A 25,594-nucleotide genomic window follows, 5' to 3' on the forward strand; every position below is an offset into this window, starting at 1 on the left:
TTCCAAATTCATTTTATGAAGCCTCCATCATCCTCATCCCCAAAACAGATAAGGACATGACAAAAAGGGAAAACTACAGACCAGTATCATTGATGAATATAGATGCAAAAATTCTCAACAAGATACTCGCAAATCGTATCCAACAACATATAGCAGATTATTCATCACGACCAGGTAGGCTTTATCCCAGGGATGCAAGGGTGGCTCAACATACGTAAGACTATAAATGTAATACACCACATTAACAGAAAGAAAGATAAAAACCATATGATCATTTCAATTGATGTGGAGAGAGCATTTGATAAAATACAACATCCTTTTATGATTAAGACCCTCAGTAAGATTGATATAGAAAGGTCATTTCTCAATACAATAAAAGCCATCTATGAAAAACCTACAGCTAACATTATACTGAATGGGGAAAAGCTAAAAGCTTTTCTGCTAAAAACGGATTACTAGGCAAGGCTGCCCACTTTCTCCACTGCTCTTTAATATAGTACTAAAAGGTTTAGCTAAAGCAATCAGAGAAGAGAACAATATAAAAGGCATCTGAATAGGCAAGGAAGAGTTAAATATATCTTTATTTGCAGATAACATGAGGGTATACTTAGAAGACCCAAAGGTCTCCATGAAAAAACTTCTTGAAGTAATAAGTGAATACAGTAAAGTGGCAGGATACAAAGTCAACATCCAAAAACCTACAGTATTTCTATAATATGAACAAGTTGAATGAAGTAGAGCTGAAGAATCCCTGTGACCGTAGCCACAAGATTTATAAGATACCTAGGAATAAACCTAACTAAGAAAGTCAAAGATCTTTATAAAGAAAACTATGAAAATCTTTAAAAAGATATTGAAAGTGACATTAAAAAGTGGTAGGACATCCCATGTTTCTGGATTGGAAGAGTTAACATAATCAAAATGGCAATTAAAAATGTAAATTCTACTCAAATCAATTTATAAATTTAATGCAATCCCAATCAAATTACCATAAATATTCCCAACAGAATTAGAAAAACAATCATAAAATTTGTCTGGAATAATAAGTGGCCCTGCATCATCAAAAGCAATCCTATGCAAAAAGAATGGAGTAGGAGGTATATCACTCCCTGATTCCAAGATATACTATAAAGCTATGATCATCAAAACAGCATGGTATTGACACAAAAAGAAATGTGGACCAATGGAATAGAGGCCCCAGAAATAACCCCCAAAGCTTTCAGCCAACTGATTTTTGGCAAAGGAAATCAGTCAATCCATTAGGAAAAGGAAAACCTCTTTAGTAAATGGTGCTGGAAAAACTGCAGAAAGATGAAACTGAACCCCCATCTTTCACCGTTAACAAAAATCAAGTGAAGATGAATCAAAGATCTGAACCTAAGACCTCAAACAATAAAACTACTGGTGGAAAATGCTGGAGAAACTCTGGGAGACATTGAAGTAGGCAAAGACTTCTTAAATAACACTCCCAAAGCACAGGCAATAATCCCTAAAATAGACAAGTGGTATTATATCAGACTAAGAAGTTTCTGCACAGCAAAGGACACAGTAAAAAGTGAACTGACAACCCTCAGAATGGGAAAATATTTTTGTTAAATATGCCTCAAAGGACTGATAACCAGAATACACAGGGAACTCAAGTGCCTTATGTGAAAAAAAGTGACTAACCCAATAACAAGATGGGAAAATGAGCTGAACAAAAATCTCTCTAAGGAAGACATATGAACAGCCAAAAAGCATATGAGGAAATGCTCAACATCCCTCATCATAAGGGAGATGCAAATAAAAACCACAATGAGATACCACCTAACCCCTGTCAGAATGGCAGATTAAGAATATAAAAAGTGTTAAGTGTTGGCGGGGATGTGGTGAAAAGGGAACCCTCCTATACTGTCAGTGGGAATGTAAACTGGTTCAACCACTGTGGAGAACAATATGGAGGTTCCTCAAAGATCTACAAATAGAACTACCATTTGATCCAGCAATCCCACTTCTGGGTATCTACCCAAAGGACATGTGAGCGCTCAGTCGGAAAAGTGCTTGCACATCAATGTTTATTGTAGCATTATTCACGATTGCTAAGCCATGGAACCAACTAAATGTCCACAAACTGATGAATGAATTGGAAAAGTGTGACATATATATTCTGCAGAATACTACTCAGCCATAAAAATTAATAAGACTCTGGCATTTGATAGAAAGTGGTCAGATATGGAGGATCTATTGCTGAGTGAAGTAAGTCAGGCTATGAAAGAAAGATATTGTATGTATCCACTTAATATATACCGACTATCCACACCCTAGAGAGTGAAATATAGGAGGACATAAAAGCAGTGAAAGTACTTTACAAGAATAAGACAGTGTGGAATGGGGGAGGGGTGGAGAAAAGAGGACAGAGAAAGATAGCAAGAGAACAAATAGAGAGGCATGACATTACAGGGACACAGATATGGCTTATTACCTGTTGATGATGATGTGTATAGTATTCTCAACTGGATTGGTCTGAGAAGTATTTCATGATGGGTAAAGTCTTTTTACAAGTGAAGTGAGAAATAATGATTGACTGGTTAAAAAAATGGAATAATAATAGTAATGATCAGGAAAACAATGAAAAAATATTGAATGATGAAGTGGAGATTTTAATGTCTCTGAATTGACTGACATGTATGGCATTCCCTTTTGAAAAAGCAATGTAATACACAGTAATGTTACACACAATGCAATGTAATATAAACAAGATTATGATGATAAATAAATAAAAAAAGAAAAAAAAACTGAAGGACACCAACTTTATCAAATGATTAAACTGAGCTTCACCAAGTACGAGACATTATATGCCTCCTGGTGTAACTCAATATGAAGTTGCCAGCAACACTTATGTAGTATGAGTACAAAGAAAAAAAAAAGAAACACCACAATCTGCATCTAATCATAAGGAAACCAGACAATCCAGATTATGGGCTTATTTACAGAACAAGGCTCTGGATTCAGCAAAAATGTCAAGGCCATGGGGAGAAAAAAAAAAAAAGATTATGGGAACCTAACAATGAAATGTGATGTGTGGTTCTTTACTGGACTGTTAGAAGAGACAAAATCTACAAGGCTTTTATGTTGAGACATAAAACTAACAGATAATTTAAACTATCAGTGTTAAACTCCTTGAGAACAATGATGGTACTGTAGTTAGGGAAAGTGTAATTTCACATTAGGAAACACACTGAAGTATTTATATGATTGTCAGAATGTCTGCTACTTACTTAAAATGTCTCAGGGTAAAAACACATAGAAGAGGAGGTGTACAACAAATGAAGCAAATATTAACGGGTGAACAAATGAAGCAAATGTTAACTGGGGAATCTTGGGAAAAGATATATATATTGTGGGGCCAGCAGGTGGCATTGTGGTTAAGGCGTTGGAATCCCACATAGCCAACTGCAGTTTTAGTCCTGGACCTAGTGACTTGCTTCCTTGCTTTCTCTCTCTTCTCCCCTCTCTCCTTCTCTCTCCATCTTCCCCCTCCCCTGCCTGCACTGTCTCCCACTCCCCACCCCCATGAGCACATGTGCCCTGTAGCAAATTTTTTTTTAAATGATAAAATTGCATCATTATTTTTTAAAAACAGATAACATATATTTTAATTTTTCAAAACAAAAAACTAAAGATGAAAAAAAGAAGGTACTCCTATTCATTTTTTAAATCTTCTCACTCATATTCTCCACAGAGAAAAGGAAATCTATACATTATTGCAGAAAGAACGTCAGAGACCAAGGAATTTGGAGTACAACTCTGCCCTCTATTAGAAATTATTTTGGGAACCAGCAGTTAGCGTAATGGCTATGTCGCTGGATTCCCACGTAGTCGACCGCGGTTCGTGTCCCGGACCCGGTGGCTTAAAAAACTCACGCCAGGCGCGTGTGCGTGCGTGCCCAAGATCCCGAGAGGAGAATGGAGGAGAAGGGATTGCGGCGTGACCATCCCCCCGGGGGGTGATTTCTCGCTTTCTGTCTCTATGTCTCTCTCTGTCTGTCTGGCGAGCACACGCGCCCTAGAGTGAAAACCTCTCTCAAAAAAAAAAAAAAGAAATTATTCTGTGTAGATCAAATTATCCACACCTCTGAGTGTCAGTTTTCTCATTAGAATTAAATAGCAAAATACAGTCATGAATCACTAATCCACAGGGATGCAATCTGAGAAATGCATCATTAGGCACTTCTGTCATTGTCTGACAGAAATGCTTAATCACAGAGTGGACTCCCACAAGCCCAGATGGTATGGCCTGTCATAATTCTATGAGGCCACCATAGCATATGCAGTCATTGACCAAAATGATGTCAGTGACATCATGATTGTTTCTGTTAGTATAAAAAAGTTTTCTGAGGTACAGTAACATTCCAGATTGCCTGGAAATGATGACTAGATGTTAGGGGTACATACTTTCCAATTCCCTGGGTGGCAATAATAATTCTTTGGAGGATTACCGTGACAACTGAATGAAAAGAAAACACTTGCGGGCCAGCAGATGGCATGGAAGTTAAGGCAACTGGATCCTACCTACATAGTCAACTACATAGTTCAAGTCCCAGATGTCATGGTTTAGAAACCACACCAGGCACACGTACGTGTGCCCAAAATTCCAGAATAGGAAGGAGGAGACTGTGGCATGCCCCTCTATCAGGGGTGTGATTTCCTCCTTCTCTCTCTCTCTCTCTCTCGCACACATACTCCCTATAGCAAACTTAAAAAACAAAATGAAAAATACTAGTCTGACATATACTAGATCCTGGGTTAATTCAAGCTACTTCTTCCTTCAAATACAGAATAACAACATTTTAAGAACAAACCATTTACCAAAAGGTAAATGTTTACACATGCCAGACCCTTTGGTGTTATCACTTAATCAAAACTAGTCCAAACCTTACTGGTTGAGATGTACTTGGATTATGAACATTACTGATACTAAATATCTATGGAGATGCAGAAAACGCTTTGGTAAACATATGTAGTATATGAACCGAAAGTTTGGGACCAGAAAATGGCGTAATAGTTATGTTGCTGAACTCCCACATGGCTGACAGCGGTTTGAGTCCTGGACCCAGAGGCACAAAACTGTGTGTCTGTCTGTATGTCTTTCTCTCGCTCTAAAACCCAAAGAGGAGAATGAAGGAGAAGGGATTACAGCATTGATAGCCCACCTGGGGGGTGGTTTCTCTCTCTCTCTCTCCCCCCCACCACCCCCAGCAAGTGCATGTGCCCTATCGCAAAAATCTCCCTTAAAAAAAGAAAAAGATAATGGTCTAGGAGCTGGCAGGTACATGGTGGTTAGGGTGCTGGACTCCCACACGACTGACTACAGTTCAAATCCTGGTCCTGGTGGTTTGCTTTCTCACTTTCCTGTGCACACATTCTCTCTCTCTAGTCAAAGATTAAAATAATAATAATAATAATAATAATAAAATAATTTGTTTTCAAAAATTAAAAAGAAATATATAATGGTCTGACCACAAAATCAGAATAAAATAAAGGTTCTCAAACCAACAACCTATATCCTTATTTTTACCACGCCTTCAAGCATTTTCATTTGATGAGGACACAAAGTCATCAGAAGTGTGAGCTTGGAAGAGGCAGAGTTGTTGTGGTCGTCTGAGCCACTATGCTCTACACTTCAAGAAAGAGCAAACGCAGCCCCCAGAGACGATCAACAGAAGCCCATGCACAGTAAGTGACCACACCAGATTAAAACAGGAGGATCAAAGATCATAAATAAATAAATAAATGTTAAATTTATCTTGTCATTATTATAGATCATATAAAAAATAAATTGCTTCACGTAATGTCCAAATCTGGCAATTTCCTTAACTTTACATTTTTCTTTTAGTTACAAGCTTTCATAAAACTTGCTAAAATAGCATAGAGTTCACTTACCCTACTCTAATATTAACTTAACCACAGTATAATTATCAAAACAAGCTACCAGTATTGTTTCAAACTAACAGGTAAATTTTAAGCCTTACTAGGATTGTACTGTTTTCCCCCTATACCATTATTTTTCTGTTCTGGGCTCCAACACCACACATTGTGTTTTCTTTTTCTCCTCTCTTACACTCTTTTCATCTTTATTTTTCATGATCTTGACAATTTAGTACAATGGTTCTCAATTTGGGTTTGTCTGATTCTTTCTCATGATCACACTGAGTTTATGCCCTTTTTTGGGGGGGGCAGTAAAACCAAGGAAGTGATATTGTGTCTTGGGCATATCATCACCTTGGAGGTATATAGCATCAATGTATCTTGCTACTAGTGATACTAACCCTGATCATTTGGATAAGGCAGTGCCTGCAAATTTTTTCCAACTGTAAAATTACTATTTTCCCCCTTATAACTGATAAATTGCTTCAGAGAATATGTTTAGGCTGTGACATTCATTTTTTCAAAAGTAGCTGATGGACCAGTTGTGTGGCTTACTGTCTCTCACGTGTGTGCACGCACAAATACATGTGTCCTCTGGAAATGTTTTGGAAAAAAAATTTTAATTAACTAATTAACAACGATGACACATATATTAGTTTACAATGTGATGAATGGACATATGTATACACTGTGCAATAATTAACACATCTATCACCACCTGCTGTTACCTCAGGTCCCCACAATTTTATATTGTAGCTGAAGTTCATACCCTCTGACTAACATTGCTACCAGCCGCTCAGCTCTCTGCAACCACTGGTCTACTCTCTGCTTCTGTGTGTCCCACATATATGTGAACTCATATAATATTTGACTTTCTGTTGTAGCATTCATTTTTTCTTAAGGTAAATACAGTTCCTATCTTTTAAAGATGCATGGTTAAGTATTTCTGAAGGAAATAAGACAATGTATAGTATTTACTTCAAAATCATATAGACAAGCGGGAAGTAGGACTGGGTATGGATGGAACAAGGTTGGTTAAAAGCTAGTCGCTGTTGAAGCTGGGTGATGGGACCACATGGATTCATGTTACTAACCTACTCTGTGCACCTTTAAAATTTTTCCATGATGGGAACCAGCAGATGACAGAATGGTTATGTCGCTGGACTCCCACATAGTGGACTGCAGTTCAAGTCCCAGGCCCAGCAGCTTAAAACATGTCAGGCGCATGTGTGTCTATGCCCAAAATCCCGAGAGAGGAATGGAAGAGAAGAGACTGAAGCATGGCCATCCCCCTGGGGGGTGATTTCTCATTTCTGTCTCTCTTTCTGCCGAGCACATCCTCATATTAAATTTATTTAACTTTTTTAATTTAAAATTTCAAAAATAAAAATTTCCATTATGAATGTTTTAAAACATTATAACGCTAGTAGATAAAATTATGTGCACATATTTAACAAATGAAAAAACAAGTTTATAAATTTAGGCACCTTGAATCAGAAAACACTATTATGCTTGGTTTTTCATTTTCTACCTTGCACTATTGTCAGTGGTACCAGGCAAGTAACTCAAGAGCTTTCAGGGTCACACTTACTGAGCTCTCTGCCACCAACATTAAAACACAGGCATTGTGCACCCTCTAGTGGTATTTTATAACACAAGTTTTGCATCAAGTTCAGGAACAAAATGCAGAGTACTTTCAAAAAGGAAAAAAAAGTATCTCTCTTAGCAATTTCTGCTTCTCCACTAGTTCATAAATTACCTAATACTCAGCTATGTATAAAAAATCATTTCACTACCAAATAATAGCAACTTTTTCTATTTTGAACATATGCTGAAGCCTAGAGACCAAGGGCCAGAAGAATAAACATTTTTAAGTCAAGAAAGGCTGGATAAAGGAAGATGTTAAAATCAGTATCAATCCCAGGACCAGCAGGTGAGAGTAGGTCGCTGGACTCCCACATGGTCAACCGCAGTTTGAGTCTTGGACCAGGAGGCTTGAAATATGCCAGATGTGTATGCATGCATGCCCCAAATCCCAAGAGAAGATTGGAGGAGAAGGGATTCCAGAGTGGCCATCCCGCCTGAAAAGTGATTTCTTGCTTTCTGTTTCTCTCTCTCCAGTGAGCACACATGCCCTATAACAAAAATCTCTCTAAAAACAAAAAAAAATCATTATCAATCTCTAACTGAGAAGCATCTTACTAAGTTCTGCTCCTAAAGATGATTCCATTTCTACCTTTTAGAAATCTGTAACATACAGAAATTGTGCTCTAGAGAGATGTTGTTCAAGTCCTACGAAGCTGTCATCACTTTATTTTCCTAGAACTCACTGAAAAATTCCTAAGAGGAACAATCAGTGAATTTATCTCTAAAACATGAGCAGGAAGCAAAGTATAACAAGAAAAAGCTGCAAAATTACAAGGGGTTGACCTCAAATTCCAATCCTGACACAAACTGTATTACTGAATTTTTCTAAGACTCAGCTTAGTGATCTGAACAACAACAACAAAAAAGGTATCTTACAATTTAAAGATTAGAAAAAAATATATGAAGAACGTGATATTAAGTATTAAAATTACAACTATTTTCATTACATGATCCCACAGTAATCTATAGCAAGGTAATCAAACTGACAGTATATAGTGTCACTAGCTCCTATAAATGACTCCCTTCAACCACTGTCCTTAAACTGTACATAAAAATTCTAGGTTTCTTGGGACCAGGAGGTGGCATGGTGCTTAAAACTCTGAACACTCCAACATGACTGACCATGGTTCAAGTCCTGGACCTGGCAGCTTGCGTGCTCTCTCTGTCTCTGGTCAAATTAAAATAAATAAATGAATAAATAAAATTAAATTATTTTTTTTAAATGCCAGGTTTCTTTAGATTTGTTTTTAATGCATACTTTTTTGTTAATATGCCTTATAATATTTATTTTGACAATACAGTATTGAGAATATCCAAAGTAACTCAATGCACAGTGTCTGTTCACTGGACATAATTGGCATGTATCTGATAAAGGATCTTTTTCATGAATACACTATTTACTATATTCATACATCATTTTTAAAACTATTTTCCAGGGTCAGCAGGTGGTGCAGTAGTTAAGGTACTGGATTCTCACATGGCTGACTACGGTTCGAGTCCCAAACGTGGAGGCTTGAAAATCACAGCAGGTGCACAGGCACACAAGTCCAAAATCCCAGGAGGAGAATGGAGGAGAAGGGACTGCAGCGTGATCATCCCCTTGTGGGGTGATTTCTCACTTTCCCGATCTCTCTTTCTCTCTCTCTCTCATGAGCACACATGCTCTATGGCAAAAGCCTTGGGGAAAAAAATTGTTTTGCAGGGCCAGCCACAGTGGAACAGGCAGTAGTTGTGCTGCTGCACAATGCTGAAGGCCACGTGGCAAGGCTCTGGGTCCACATACACAGTCTACTGAAAGCTGCAGGGCTGGGGAAGATCACAGTGTGAGCGCTCTGCTGAGGGTGCCTGCCTTTCTACCTTTCTCTCCCCCACTTCCCTCCCTATCTTCTTCCTCTCTCCCTCCTTCTCATGAGGAAAATAAACTTTAAAAAAGCATGTTTTGCATATATAAAATATTCACAGGAGCAACCTAACTAGAAATGACAACACTGAACAAAGAGTTATTTGTGGAAGGCACAAGAATGCAAGGAAGTGCACTGAGAAAAGACCCAAAGAAAATGAACAGCACTGGAAGTGCAGTAAGTTTCCTTGGCAGGAGCCCATTAAGTTGCCTGGGAATTAAGTGAAAATTCCAATTCTCCAGAATTAAGTGAAGACTCCATCGCTTATTTAGCCAGCCAAATACGTCTTAGCCTAAAAGCATCTGTTGAAGATCTTAAATATCAAAGTACATAAAAGTAGTTACTTTCGAAAAGCATGACTGAGTCATTGGTTTGTTCATGAAATGTTTTCCAAGTATATGATATCACACACTCTACAGGTGTCAGATTAGTGACAGAGAACAAAACAAGATGGAAGGCACCACCCTCATGGTGCGCATGTCCTCATGGAGGGAGGAAGCAGATACGCGAACTGACATCTGTATGAAAAGAGTAAATCATGCCAACACAGTATAACATCCATGTTCTTTAGGAACATTTCTACCAAAGCAGATTCTCTACATTTGTTCTCTACATTTTTGTCCCCTATTTAACCTTAATTTTTAACGTCATATAGATTTCTAGTTGCCAAGAACTTAATTTTCTTTTCCCCAAACTCCTGGTACTACTGCCTATCTAAAGGTTTAAAGCTAAAAATATGGACTCCTCATTTTAAATACGCATTTTCCTTCCCAGAAAATCATCTGCACATAAAATCAAAACATATGGCTCACCGCAGTGGTTAAGATCACGGGCTGTGGAACCCCCAGTTCTCTCCCTTACTGAATTTGAGATTCTGGTAGCTATAAAGTAGGAATCATGTTTAAGGCTATTGTGAGAATTTTCTGAAATAATAAATGTAAAAACCTTAACACACAGGTCAGCTCCGCAGCCTAGTAGTTAAGGCAGCTGCATCCCACACGGCCAACTGTGTGGTTCAAGTCCTGGACCCAGTCGCTTAAAAAACATGCCAGGTGCACGTGTGTGTATACCCAAAATCCTAGAAGGACGGAGAGATAGAGGAGAATTAATTGTGGTGTGGTCATCCCCATGGCAAGGAGGTGGGGTGCTTTCTCCTCTTCCTCTCTTTGTCTCTCTGGCAAAGTGCACATGCCCTTTAGCAAAAAAAAAAAAAAAAAAACAACTTAGAAAAAAAAAAAAAAAAAAAAACAACTTAGCACAATCACTGGAACATTATAAGTACCCAATAAGCCTAAGCTACAATTTCTATTTAAAATGCAATTTATCAGGGCCAGCAGATGGGTGCTGGATTCTCACATGGCTGACAGAGGTTCGAGTCCTGGACTTGGTGCCTTGCTTTCTCACTTTCCTTCTCTCTCTGGTCAAATTAAAAAATAATTTAATTAAATAATTTTTTAAATATAAAATGTAATTTATATATCTTTAAGCAAAGTATTTACATATATCAATATAGGTATTCTGAGATCTTTACAACTAAAACTATATAAAAAATAATTAACTAAGAGATAAACTCTTTTCTTTCGAAAAACTAATTTCAGAAAAACCACCAAATAATGTTTAAAGAGCTTCTACATTGGTTCCCAAAAGAAAAAAAAAAAAAATAGCAGAAAAAAATAAGACAGATAATTGCAGAGTAGGATTAAACAGCTCCCCAAAAAATGGAGTACAGAGCAGTAGTCACAGATGTTAACAAGATGCTCAAGTATTGGCCAAACTAGAGATGCATGAAATGGTTTCCTCCCCAGAGGGATGGAACTTTAGCTGGAAGGGGTTAAACAACAGACGGGCTGTGGCAGACACTGCAGGGTGACTTGGGAAAGTCCCAACCCCCTGCACGCCTGCCTTCATCTACTTCGCTGAAGAGCAGAAAGTTTCATACATCAATCCCCATGAAACTTAGGAACACTCGCAGACACCCGGCTGGCCCAGAAAAGCTTTTGTTTTCCAGATAAACAGAAGGACAGATAAACCTAATACTGGCTGCCCTTCCCTTCTTCATGCTTGTGATGGGGACAGAATGCATAAAAGTGTAAAAGTCACTCTGTGACCACAAGTCAAGTAGTCAGGGCATGAAGGTTACCCAAACAGTAAGAGACTAGATCCTCCTGTCCTCATTTACCCAGAACCTCAGTCGTAGATCAACCATCGTTAGATTTCTTATTATAAAAGGGAAAAAGAGAACCCTTATCTGGTAAAACTATTGCAGTCAGATTTTCCATTATTTGTAGACTAAATATAACTCAAACTGACTCAACAAGATGAAGGAAAAGGATATTTCATATGGGATAAAAAACACAAAGGAACAACATAAAGCTACTTCAACCTTAAGGCTTATGATTATTATAATTAAAACACGGAGTTAGGAGATCCCCTTCACCTTTATTTCACAGCTTTCTTGCATGTTTCACTGAGGAGTCATGTCACTGCATTTACAACCCATGAGCTACACACACAGAAACGAGTGCCCCTTCAGAACAGCATGGCCAACGTGCAACAATGGCAACATGCAGCACTTCCCAGACCTTGAAGTGCAATGGAAATGTGTCCAAGGAACGAGTAAAGTAAACAGCAGCTGGGTTCATGTAAACAAAGCATGAGAAAATATGCACTAAAAGGCTAAAGCAATCTTCTACATTAAGAAAATTTTACTAAATTGCTCTTCCTAAAAATGTTTATTTAAGAGATGATGAAAAACTATAGGCTAAAATCCATATGTGAGGAGGAGTAATTTTATATTCTTGAATCAAAAAATGAACTGAATGAACTACCACTCATTGTGCATTGGACATCTTTATGGTAAAATTATAATAATGTAAACACAATTAAGTGACTCACTTTATAAACCTCTGTGATTAAAAGGGAAATTTCATTTTCATTGGCTTAATATTCCCATTAATAAGAATGTCTCATTACACATTTACTGAAAGCCTGAACAATAAAACAATGGACAAATTCCAACAGCAGAGATTTTTTTTTCTTTTCCCATGAAGCTCACATTATGGAATTTTAACAGATGTTCTATTTGGTCATAGTTAATAAAATGAATTATGCAGGATTAAAACAGGGCTTGATATGTTTGCACTGGATGTTAACTGAAAAACTATTTCACATTAAAAGTTTGGAAAGATTTCTAATCACTTCTTTTCCTTTTTCAGTAGTGACTAAGATCTGAAAAATTAAATGAATAATTCTAACACTTGCTACTTTTCTAATCAAAACAGACTTACAAAAACTATTTTTCTGAGATTTAAGAAGACTGAAATCTTATAAAGCTATGTACTCTTCAGTATTTTATCACCAATCATATGCAAAAATCCTAATAATGTAATTTATCAAAATTATCCTGAATAAGTCCCAATCCTCTTAAAGCTTCCTCACCAGTCTAAAATGATCGTGGTGTCTGTTAGCATCAGAACATAAAAGAATCAAACCTGGGGAGAGTAGACGGCATGGTGTTAAGGTGCTGGACTCCCACATGGCTGAAAATTCAGGTCCTGTACCTAATGGCTTGCTTTCTCACTTTCTCTCTTTTTGCCTCTGTCTCTTTGATCAAATTTAAAAATAAGTAAAATAAAATAATTTTTAGAAAAAGGAATCCAGCTGGCAGTGGTGCGGTCATTAAGGGTGCTGAACTCCCACACGGTCGACTGCAGTTAGAGTCCCAGACTGGCGGCTTGCTTTCTCACTTTCCCCCTCTCTCTCTTGCTCTCACTCTGTCCTTCTCTGGTCAATAAATATAATTAAATAATTCTTTAAAAATATACATATGAATGAAACCTAGAGGAATAAAAAAAAAAGACATTTACTGAGTGCTCGCTGTGGGGAAGGTACTACACTAGGCCCTGTGCATGCTTTAATAGATGTTTTCAAGAGGAACTTACATGTTACCTTGGAAGACGAGGCAAAACTGAAATGTAAAGACAAGTCAAAAGAGAAAGAGGCAAACCAAAGGATATAGTCTCATACAAATGTGCAGATAGATACACAGCACTGATGACAGGGGAAAAAAATCCTTTTATCAGCACTGATTTTTTTTCTTTTTACTATCATGAAAGCATGAAACTGTACACAGATGAATAAAATATATAAAAGTTCTGGCTATATTTATTTTAAAATATTTTTCAATAGAAAATATTCAAGTGTTACAATCTCAGTAAGGAAGTCTTCCTCTCAGTGAGTTACCTTATTTGAAAAATAAATTCTAGTAAATTATCAATTTGACCTCCTAAAAAAATCGTAAAACTTTTCTGACCCACTGACATTAGTCATTTTGATAAGCTCAACATCATTTAGCCTATATCAATAGGCTCTTTTTCCTACAGAATTAAGCCAGTAAATATAAAATTGGTTGCAGGTTACATTTCGTTACAGCAATTATAGAAATTCCTCTGTACAAGACATGTGGATAAAACACCTCCAATTGTAGCTGAGAGACTTTACAAGCAATAACAGCTGTCTGGACCCTCAGTCAAATGCAGCAATTGTTACTCATCATCATGGAATGGTATTTACACTTTTAAATTCAGACAGATCAAGGTTGCATCCCTACTTATGCACCTCCCAACCTAGAAGCAGGGTTAGTATCTGACACGCCTAGCAGCTGTACTCCCCTAACACCTGCCATGCCGGAGTGCTGTAAGATTTCAGTGACAGTAGAATATGCAAACTCCCTAGCACAAATTGGCAAACCTGGGCACGGAAAGGTTAAATAATTTGCCAAGAGCAGACAGCTGGCAAGGGATAGAGCTGCATTTCACTTTGACAGTAAAGGATACTGATTCACTTGAGTGTCCTTTACTGTCGAAGGCTTTCTCAGTTACCAGGAACACAAATAATCACAGTTAAAACTTCTTGAGTATATACTATTGGCTCGTCGGGAAAGTCATGATGCATTTTTGCATACCCAATGACCTAACATTTGACAGGCACTGTAGAAACCATTTCATATGCCCCCCTCCCCATTTAATTCCCCTCATTTAAAGTTTTAGGATTCAAATGATCAGTTCACAGTAAAAGAAAGGAGTTCTTAGATACATGTTTACATGCCCAGTCTTACTTATTAGCTAAAATTAAAACTACAACAGCATCAGTTTTCATCTCTAATTGATGGTACCATTGACAAGGTAAGGGAAAACTGTTCCTACTGTTTGTAAAAGTGTGAACTGATATTTCCATGAAGGGCAATTATCAAAACCGCAAATGCCCATATCTTCTTCAACCAAGTAATTCTACTACTTGGCATGTAACCTACAAATATTCTCAACCATACAGAAAATGACATATGAGAAATATTTGTTGTGACACATTTGTAATCTCCCCAGTAGGAAACTGATTCAATAAACGATGGTTTTTATGATGGAGTACTTATGCAAATCACAAAAAAAAAGCGTTCTTTATGAAGTGATATAAAATGACTCCCAAAATGTACTGGATAAACAACAGACCATCTGTGGTGGAGCAGTGGTAACATGACATTTCACAATGCTGAGGCCACACGGGACAGTCTCCTTGACAAGCCAGCCATGTATGTGTTCATGACCCAGGGCTTGCTGAGGGTGAACTGCAATGGGAAGCCTCCGTTGGGATGCCTACCTCTCCCTTCCCTTCGTCTCTTTCACAGAAGAAATAAATAAAACACACACACAACAGAGGCGAGACAGTGGAGCAGCTGTAAAACATGACATGGGGAGAGACTAACCACATGGGAAGGTTTCAGATTTGAGTCCACAGATCTCCCTGAGTATGCCAGCCACACTCACGCCCACGGCCTAGGGTGGGCTGAAGCTGGGGCGTGGATCACAGTGTGAAGACTGTGTTGGGGTACTGTCGCTCTGTTACACTCGCTCATGAAAGAAACAAACCAAAAAACTAAACACTACAAGATACAGAACACTTAGGATAGAGTATCTCTAGAAAACCAAATGAGAGATTTTCATAACATGAAGAGTTTTGAGGGAAAGGCATTGAGTGGAAAGACAACCGAGGTAGAAAGACCTTGAAAGATCATCTTAGAACTCAATCCCGAAAGTTTCCTATGTTCAGTAACTGGATTTGAGGAAATTCTCACTGCCTGAAGTAGATAATAAGGGTAAACAAGTTTGGAAAACTACAATATCTACTTTTGAGTAACCTTTTTGATCAGAGTCATGATTTTAGCACCTAAAAACTTGGGGGGGTGGGGGGAGTGCTTACCGACCTTCTAGAACAGGTCAAATAATTTGTTCACCGTCTTGATTGCTGGAAGCAAGACTGGAGTATGTGTCGGAAGGTAGTCCTCACCCACCTTCAATCTTTCTAGTGGCTACTCTTGTCTACCAAAAAGCAGCCAGGAGTTACTCATTACTAAGATGGCCACATCCTGCCACCGGAACAGCTTCAACCAGCTTCTCACCTTCCAACTTGGGCAGACAGAAGTCAGACACTAGTAATTTATCCTCCAAACTCCAGGGGACACCAGCCAGGCTCTTTCAAGGATCTTTCCCTTATGCTCCAGTCCAGTGCCCTGGTAAAATCCAGTGGAGTGAGAGCTCAACCTCTCTGCCTGGCAAATACCCTGCTTTGTGAGTGCTCTTTGGAAGTGTCCTCAACTGGCTTGAGGTAGCAGAAAATCACTCTCTCATATGGGCTCAGATAACTAAGGTATTCACGTGTTCTTTCATTCTGAAGAGCCTTTGCTCATGCTGTTATCCGTCTATCTGACTCCCCAACACTGAGTACCACTCAAGCACTGCTGCTATAATCCCAGCTATGTCTTCCACATATACAGCATGACAACACTGCACTATACACCGTCTACTTCCCACCTTCCCCTATCACAACAGGAATCCTTCAAGGCAGAAATGTTTTAACATAATGTCCAACAGACAGGCCTTCCAAAAATGACTGCTGAGTACAATTTGTGAATAAAAGAAATCTCCTGACATTAATTTATTCTTTCTTCCTTTGAAACAACTCATATTTGCTTTCCTTCTCTAAAAAGTCCTAATTTGCATCCAAGATCAGAAGGCTGCTCTCCACAGAATTTTCAGGCTAATGGACTGTCCAAAACTATCCTGGTTATGAAAATAGCTATGAGTTTGCTCCTCATTTCCATCTGATTGCATAGCAGTACCATATCGGATGTTTGACCACATCTAATTTGTCCAAGATCATGAGAAAAATGAATACTGAAAGGGAGAGGTAAATAGTGTAATCTGTTGACCTTGCTTAGACTCCATCTGAAATCCCCAGTAACTAAAGTAACTTAAGAGAATATTAAGGGTAAGCATGCAATCTCCACAAACATCAAATAAAGTTAAAAAAAAAAAAAAAAAAGTGACAGCATTTGGCAGATCTGAAGAACACACATAATCTACCCTATAATGCATGGATTCAAACTTCAATCTCATTCTAATGGGCTATTGCTAGGGAGATAAAACTATTTCAAAGAAAAAAACTGCACACAGAATAAACGTATGAGTTTCCCAGTGTTTTCACTAAGGCTTTGATGTTTTTTCTTATTAAAACAATCGAAGAAGCTCTTGGCAAAAAGATTTGATATTTGTATCAGAATAATCTAAGAATCAAAACTATTTATAATGCAAAAATTTGGCTTAAAGTAGATATATCACTTATTTTTCTCATTTTGTGAAGAAGCTATGTTTCATTCAGCAATAATTCTTCTCTCATTCCATCAGAGAATCTGTACAAAAGCAATACTTCAACTAAAATCAACTCTGAAGGATCTTTTATGAATGTGCATAATACAGAGGACCTCAATTAAATTTCCAACGAAGCACTGTCACTGTGAGTAAACAAAATCATTTCAGTAAGGGCACACTATCTGCAAAGATTGCAACCTAGAAATTAATTACTAGCATGACATATGTCAAAACATATTTTTAAAAGAACAGAATGCTGTTGTAACCTTGTGTTTTATCCATTTGTATGCGAAGCCAGTATTCTCTGGCATGTAAGCATATTCATTACTTAGCACCTCTCAGAAAAATAGGAAAAGGTTTACTGCCTACCCCTTTTCCCCCCACCCAGGTGGAATCTGAGTAAATAACACATTTACTTAGAAAATAAGTGCAGAAAGATGATACCGTGTGGGTGAAAGGAAGAAGTCATCTTCATACAAGGTATTTGTTTTGAAACATTCAGTTTGTCACCAAAAGAAGGGCTTCAAAGATCAACACCAACTAAGCTACATTACAGGTTATTACATTGTGCAACTCAAACCTTTAAATCATATGTAACAGTGTTGGTTAGAGTGTTGTAAGAAAAAGTCTGGAATCTATAGTTAAAAACAGAACAAAAAGAATAAACTACCTGCAAATAAAATGAGAAATTTTAAAGAATGTAATATTCTGCCAATCATAGCAATATTTATTTAAATTAAAAACATTTTTTACACAGGACAATGTTTTTATCTAAGGAACTCCAAACAGAAAACATGGATGCAGAGGGACCTATGCAGTTTCTCTTTTCTTTAACGGAAAATTATGTCCCAAACCAGAGACTTCTCTTGTGTTCTACCTATGTAAAAGTCAACTTCTGAACTTCAAAATAATCTCTCCTATATAAGGCAGAGACTAAAACATGCGACCTTCAGTAATATCCCGAAATCCTTTATTGAATGTGACATCATGTTCTCTCTCTCTCTCTCTCTCTCTCTCTCTCTCACACACACACACACACACACACACACACAAAGAGAAAGAAAATGTCCCACATACTGAATCACAGAATTTTAGTTAGGAGGCACAGAGAGGTGAAGTGATGCCCCAGGGCACAGGCACTGCAAGGCCCCTGCAGTACCAGACCTCCAATCAGACAGACCGTCCCAGTTCATGGCACTGTGTCATCAGGCAGCCCAGAGTTACCCACCCCACAGAGACTTCTAAAACACTTGTCTCTTTTTTTTTTTTTTTTTGGTATAGGGCACGGGCGCCCGCCAGAAAAACAGAGGGAGACAGACAGAAAGTGAGAAATCACCCCCCAGGGGGGATGGCCATGTCGCAATCCCTTCTCCTCCATTCTCCTGTCAGGATCTTGGGCACACACGCACCTGGTGTGAGTTTTAAGCCATCAGGTCCGGGACACGAACCGCAATCGACTACATAGGAGTCCAGCGACATATCCATTACGCTAACTGCTGGTCCCATGAAACACTTGTCTCTTACAGTGAATCTTTCATCACCAGTTTTTCCTTGATTCTCCCTATGCCAGCAATTTATTTGATCTCTTATCCTTATTATTAGGTCATTGGGAAAGGCATGACACACTGTTACATGGAAAACCATAGAAAAACACATCATGACTTTCCCGATGACCTGATTGTTTTATTCACTCTTAATATTTCGGCTATTAGACACCCAGCCATCCCAGAACAACACTGAAGCAAAACGATGGGCCATTCTGACCATGAGGGTTACTCTTCCAGCAACCCCACTGTTCTCAAGCTTTTAGGTTTAAGAACCAGATACTTTCCTTTTTTTCACTTTTAAGTCAGTTTCTCCATATACATTTCTGACTGTTAAGAGGTAAAAATGGACTGAACAGAGCACACACACCATCCCAAACTTCGGTACTGGAAATGGAGTAAGTTACCTCTCTTAGAACTGTGCTTTTGTAGCCTCGATACAATCCTTGGATGCCCTGAAACAAACAAAAGCCAAGTTCCAAAAGTTAGGACAGTAAAGAACCTTTGTGAATGACAGCCTGAATAAAGTGGATTTCCTGCTCTGAAGTTTGAGTTCTAAAATACTGACAATTATTACAGTGCTATACAAGGTTAAAGGCTCTCAACTGGCCGAAGGCACAAGTAACAACTTAGTTTTAGCTGCTATTAGTCAGGACTCCTTTCTTGAACACTCACTAGGCGGTTTCACCATGGTGCGAAGCTCACCTAGATGACACACCTAGATGCACACACCTAGATGACGGTGTAGCCTACCGCATACCGAGGCTACGTGGTACAATCTGAAAGGACCATGGGACTGCACGTGGGCTGCTGCTGACTGAACCCCATAATGTAGCACACAGCCATACTTCTCTGTCATGGGCCTCAAATTCTGCAGCGTTTTAATATGACATTGTTATTCACTTTACATAGCCACGATCTGTTCCATATCTTATCCAGAAGAACCACAGGAATGTTACAATTCAGGACACACATTCAGGAGTGGTACTCGGATTGTATTTGCTTAGAAATTTGAACAGGAAAAAAAAAAAATTCAAAATTCAAAAACATTAGGAAAGGCAAAAGTAACCTTAGCGAAAAGTCTACTATAATTGGTCATGACATATAGTACTAATGCTTTCTGTAAGCCTCCTGAAATGAACCTCACACAGTTCACATGAGCTACTATAAAATTCTTCTCAGTACAAGGGAAAAAGACAGAGAGCTTAAAAACACATCTCACCTCTTCACCTAAGATGTTAGAGAAAATCTGAAATGTCCTTGAAGAAGCAGATACCTGGGCCCTCTGCTTAACCACTTCAGAGGGAACACGAATTAGGCAGGCAACCTGAAATATATCAATTTAATTACATCTTAACAAAGAAATTACTACTATAAAATTAAAATCTTTTTCATGAGCAAAAATTATAGTCAAAATATGTAATATATAGGCCCAGTATGAGGTATCAGAAAGATTTTTTATTTGTTTTTTAACCCTGTAGTCTTAGAACCCATGGCCTCCCTTCCCTACTCCTCCTCCAGGCTTCGTTCTCTAGTCTTCCGTGTATTCCAAGAGCCACCAAATACTGTTCTGAATCCATTACCAAAATAACAGCTTTTTTGGATGCAAGTACCAGAACACTGACTATAACTGACATTTAATTATGTCACTTAACTGGGTTGGTGACAGTTCAATATTTAATGCAGAACCTCATGAGAACCCAGGTATTTTCTAACTTCCTGCCCTGCCACCCCAACATAATGGTTGCCCATCCTTCAGCCTCCTGACTCACAAGTGAAAGATGGCTCTTATAGGCCAGGGGGTGAGTGGTGGTTAAGGCAGCTGGATCCCTATATGGCCAAATGGTTTGAGTTGTAGACTCTGTGTGCTGCTAGGTGCATGTGCATGTGTCCAAATTACCAAGAGGAGAAATGGAGGCAAAGGGATCGAGGCATGGCCAGCCCCCAAGAGGGGTGCTTTCTCACTTTCTCTTTCTCTGTGACTGCACAAAACCTCTAATAATTTTTTTTTTTTAAAGATGGCTCTTATATCCGCCAACATCACCCCAGAACAAGACTGGGCTCAAGGCAAGAAAATCATTCTCTTTCCTCAGCTGTCCCCTAGCAGACATCCCTGAAGTGTGTAACATGGCCACCCCATTGAGGGACGCTAAGAAACACAAAGGCTACCCAGATCAAGTCAAGTGTTCTGTTGGGAAGAGAGAAGTAGAGGCAATGAAACAGCGTCTGCCAACTTTCCAAAAAGTAACGTTTTCCACAGGTTTAATTAGCCAACTCGATTGCGAAGAGTTCCAGAGCAATGTGTCAAGAATCTCCAGGAAGGGGGCTGGCAGATGGAGTGGTCATTAAAGGAGCAAGATTCCCACATGGCTGACCACAGTTCGAGTCCCAGACCTGTCAGATTGCTTTCTCACTTTCCCTTTTCTCTCTGTCTCTCTCTGGTTAAATTTTAAAAACAACAACAAATGGAAATAAATAAGATTAAAAAAAAAAAAAAAACAGTCTTCAGGAGGGCATGTATGAGTTAACACAGTTCACCAGGACTGTTTCAATGTAGCAGCCATGAATAGGTAGCCGAGAAGAGAGAGGGGCGCATAAAGGTGGCTACGGGGTCAAGGAATAGTCCTAATTTCAATGGTAAACTGGATGGGGGAGAGTGGGAACAACAGAACAGAGGCTGGCCATCTAGGAATGAAACAGCATAATACATGAAGACCTCAGAGATATGGGGAAAGGCAGAGTCGGGACCACAGCTCATGCCAACCCATCTGTGACCACCTTCCCTCGCCCGAGCCACCCCTTAGCACTGGTACCACTCCCTACATCTACAGTGGGCCTTTCAGACAGGGCTCACCTCCACACAGCAATGACCAGCTGTCCGGCTGACATCTTCACACCTAGCTTAGCCCAGCTCGGTGGGTGAATTCAAAAACATTTCCTGGGTCTGCCTTCCCAGGTCTATTTTCCTCATTTATTTATTTTTTTATTGAAAAATAAAGATGTAGGGGCCAACAGGTGACATGGTGGTTAAGGGCGCCAGACTCCCATATGACTGACTGCAGTTTAAGTCCCAGACCTGGAAGCTCACTTTCTCACTCCTCCCCCACCACCACTCTGTCCCTCTATGGTCAAATTTAAATAAATAAATAAAGTTAAATCATTCTTCAAAAAATAAAAGAAAAATAAAGATGTATATATTTATACAACTGTGTGTGTATGTGTGTGTGTACACATATTATTCTTACTTGACCTGAACTCGAAAGATTTATGGTATACTTTGAGGTCTTTATTTCTATAATTCTTCCTTTCCTGTAATTATACCTTCTTCTAACCTCAAAAGATTCCCTTTATTTTTTTGATTCTCAAATAAACCTGCTTACCTGAAATATTTTACTAACTTAACACTACATAATTCTTAAAATATATTAAATACTTTTAAAATATATTATCTTCTACTAAACCAGGAGCATCTTAAAAGCAACAAGAAAATATGTACCAACCTTATTAATCAACTGGAGGAAAACATTTTCCTATATATTTTTTTGTATTTTGTTATGCAGAAAGCAAATTAAACTACCCAGAAGGGCAGGAAATATTTAAAAGAAAATATGCCTTACCAAATGTTTAGATGTTTTTAAAATTATACTAAACAGACTGCCTAGATATGGCTCAATTACATACCCTAGGAAGAAACAGACCATTATAGGTGATGCTTCTTTTCTGTATTTCCTAAATTCTCACAATTAACATGTAGTATTATTTTCTACTTTCATTTTTTTAAAATATGATTTCAAAAGACAAGATACTTTTACAGACCAAAGATTTTAAGTGAGGGAAACAAAATGAAAGGACTAATTTAAAATACACTCTTAGATATAACCCTTACTTATTAGCCTTGACAAATTTAACATTTATTTTTAGTTTAGCAAAATAAACCCACAAGAATAGATTAAACAGCTTATCAGTGAGGGCTAAAATTGAGTATAAATTGTGTTTCTTTTGATAAGAATTTTGTGCTTCTTTTGATAAGAATATAAACTTTTAGAAATGTACAAATAAATTCAGGAAATAAAGTTCACTGAATTTACATGAACCTAACAGGACAGCTCCCAGCACCTAAAACTCATTAAAGAAATGAAAATACAAAGAAAAGAGAACAGAAAGAAAAGGGTATACTCACTCTCTATACTTTTCAATCCAAGAGGTCAAGAGTGAAATACGACCCCAATATGTCAAGAAAATAGGAATTGTCTACTTCTGTGGTCTGGCATAAATATTTATGGAACTTCATGCTTCATAACCCTCCATGTTCTTACATTATGTTTTTATTTCTTAAAAATACAGAAGTGGAAGAAAAACTTTGAAAAGGTTCTCAGATGAAAAACAATCTAACTAACCGAAGGGTTACAAAGCCCCCAGCATGGCTCCCTGACTTCCCAGCACCACAATTTGGGTAGGAAAAGGCAGGTACAAAGTAATGGCTCTGTCTATTTCCTCCAGTGCCTCCACTGCCTACCATTTGGTTTTCTATTAACTCTGATCTTTCTTAGATTTAAATTTGAGTTGCAACAGAGGGTTTCACTGCACAAGAACAAACACAAGTTAGAGTACTGTGGCTCTATACAAGGAATTAAAGGTAATGTCATCTGTGGGTTTCTTGGTAAATCCATCCTGCGGAGCATTCTTTTCTCACACATCTGGAGTTCGGTGCAAACCCATGACACAGGAGTGGTAGCGTTTTCATTAAATCCAAGAATGCTTTGATATGCTAACATTCTATCAAAAGAGAAGATAACTAAGGTTTTCCATAAAGAAAATGCATGCCCCGGCTTTACCAATGTTAAAAATGCAATGACGCATCATTAGAATTGAACGTAACAAAATAGGATGAAACCTTACAGTGAAAATTTTACTAAATAATGATGCTGCACAAGATTTTTCTCTAACATAAGAAATTTTTTTCTAAGTTTTTATGTGTTACAATGTTAAGATGAATGTCTGAATGTTTAGTAAGTATAAAACACCAAGATGCGAGACCACAAATCATGACTTAAGTGCTTCCTGAGAGGGAAAAAAATTACAGCAAATGTCAGCCTCACATTAGGTAAAATGAGTGAAGGATGGGCCGGCAGGTGGCGTGGTGGTAAAAGTGATGGATTCCCAGATGGCAAGTGCATAGTTCAAGACCCATACCTGGTAGCTTGAAAAACATACCAGGTACATGTGGGAACATGCCCAAAATTCCATGAGAAGAATGGAGAAGGGACTGCAGCATGGCTAACCCCACCGCAGAGTTATTTCTCACTTTCCCTCTCTCCCTGTCTGGACCGCCTCCCGGGAACCTCATGTGTCTGATGGCAAAACTCTAAAAATCAAAAAAGAGTGAAGGAAGAGAGAAAGAGAAAGACACGATGCTAAAATCTCTGGTTCTTCCCCAGCCACAACCAAGTTCCATACCTCTACCATCCTCTGCTATCATGTCTGTCCTCTCACTCTAGAAATGCTCTTTAAAGTCAGATCACGAATGGTACCCAGTATTAACGTTGTATCTGGAGCTGGCAGGTAGCATGGTGGTTGAGGCTCTGGACTCCCACATGTCAGACCGTGGTTTGAGTCCTGGACCTGATGGCTTGCTCACGCGCACGCTCTGTCTCTCTCTGGTCAAAATGAAGAGTAACAACAAATAAAATTAAATGAATAATTCTTTTTTAAGAAAATAATTGCTTTATTTAATTTTATTCATCATTTTTCTTTCTTTTGACCAGGTAGAGACAGAAGAGGGAAAGTGAGAAAGCAAGCTGCCGGGTCTAGGATGCGAACTGCTGTCAGCCATGTGGGAGTCTAGTACCTTAACCACTACACCACCTGCTGGTCACAAATGAACATTTCTCTTAAAGAAATGAACATTTCTTCTTAAAAAGAAAAGTATCTTTTTCCTAACTATCTCAACATAGTTTACAAAACTTACCTGATTTAAAACTTCTTAAAGGAACTCAGTCAAAGCTGAAAAACATTCCTCTGACCTTATAATTATGTGAGCATTTTCTATATAAATGAATCTGAGATCACAGAAGTTACTAAAAGCAGAGAACTACTTACTTGGCTCAGGAAGTGAAATGAAATCCAAATCTTTTAACCATCATTAACCAAATCTTTAGACCAGAATTCTTTTTTTTTTTTTTTCAAGAGAGATTTTTGCCATACGGTACATGGGCTTGCCAGAGACAGAAAGTGAGAAATCACCTCCCTGGGGAACAGCTATGTCAGAATGCCTTTTCCTCTACTCTCCTCATGAGATTCTGAGCACATGAGCCTGGTGTGAGTGTTAAGCCACCAGACCCAGGACTCAAAACATAGTCAACTCCATGGGAATGTGGCAATGTAAACATCATGCCATCTGCTGGTCCCCAGAATTATTTTTTTAAAGAATTGTTTAGCTTTACTTATTACTGTTATTATTTTTTTAATGGGTTATAGGGCGTGAGCACTCACCAGAAGGGGCGGGGGTGGCGAGAAGGCAAGTTGCCAGTCTGGAACTTAAACTGTGGTTGCCCATCTAGTGCCTTAACCACTACATCACTTGCTGGTCCCACCAGAATTACTTTTCACAAAGGTACACCACATTTATACACATCTAGTGAACTAAAAGTTTCAAGATTTAATATCAGCTAATCACGTTTTTACAGGAAACATTATAATAAATTCAATGGAAACCTAACAATACATTGAATGGAGACAATCAAAGCTTAATCATATCCAAAGCAACTGTGGCATTTGCTGATCAGTTCAACAGGACAAATTCCTAAGGGGGGCAGAGAGACTCAGGGTAGATGCTACATGACATCCTGAAGATTTTTTTTTTTTTTTTTGGAGAGGTTTTTGCTATACGGCACAT

General features: G+C 38.4%; 1 protein-coding gene across 7 annotated transcripts in view; it reads right to left on the reverse strand.

Moving 5' to 3' along the window:
- Window positions 1-25,594, reverse strand: part of SLC25A26 (solute carrier family 25 member 26) — a 161,285-nt gene that overhangs the window by 99,495 nt on the left and 36,196 nt on the right. For all 7 annotated transcript variants that reach the window (XM_027776559.1, XM_027776561.1, XM_006160366.3 and 4 more), the window contains 2 exons: window positions 19,922-20,026; window positions 19,107-19,154 (listed from right to left, as the gene is read on the reverse strand). In XM_027776559.1, the coding sequence (XP_027632360.1) occupies window positions 19,107-19,154; window positions 19,922-20,026 (153 nt within the window). The remainder of the gene's footprint in view (window positions 1-19,106; window positions 19,155-19,921; window positions 20,027-25,594) is intronic.

The sequence above is a fragment of the Tupaia chinensis genome, unplaced genomic scaffold (assembly GCF_000334495.1).
Source record: "Tupaia chinensis unplaced genomic scaffold, TupChi_1.0 Scaffold000682_1, whole genome shotgun sequence".
Classification (NCBI taxonomy): domain Eukaryota; kingdom Metazoa; phylum Chordata; class Mammalia; order Scandentia; family Tupaiidae; genus Tupaia; species Tupaia belangeri.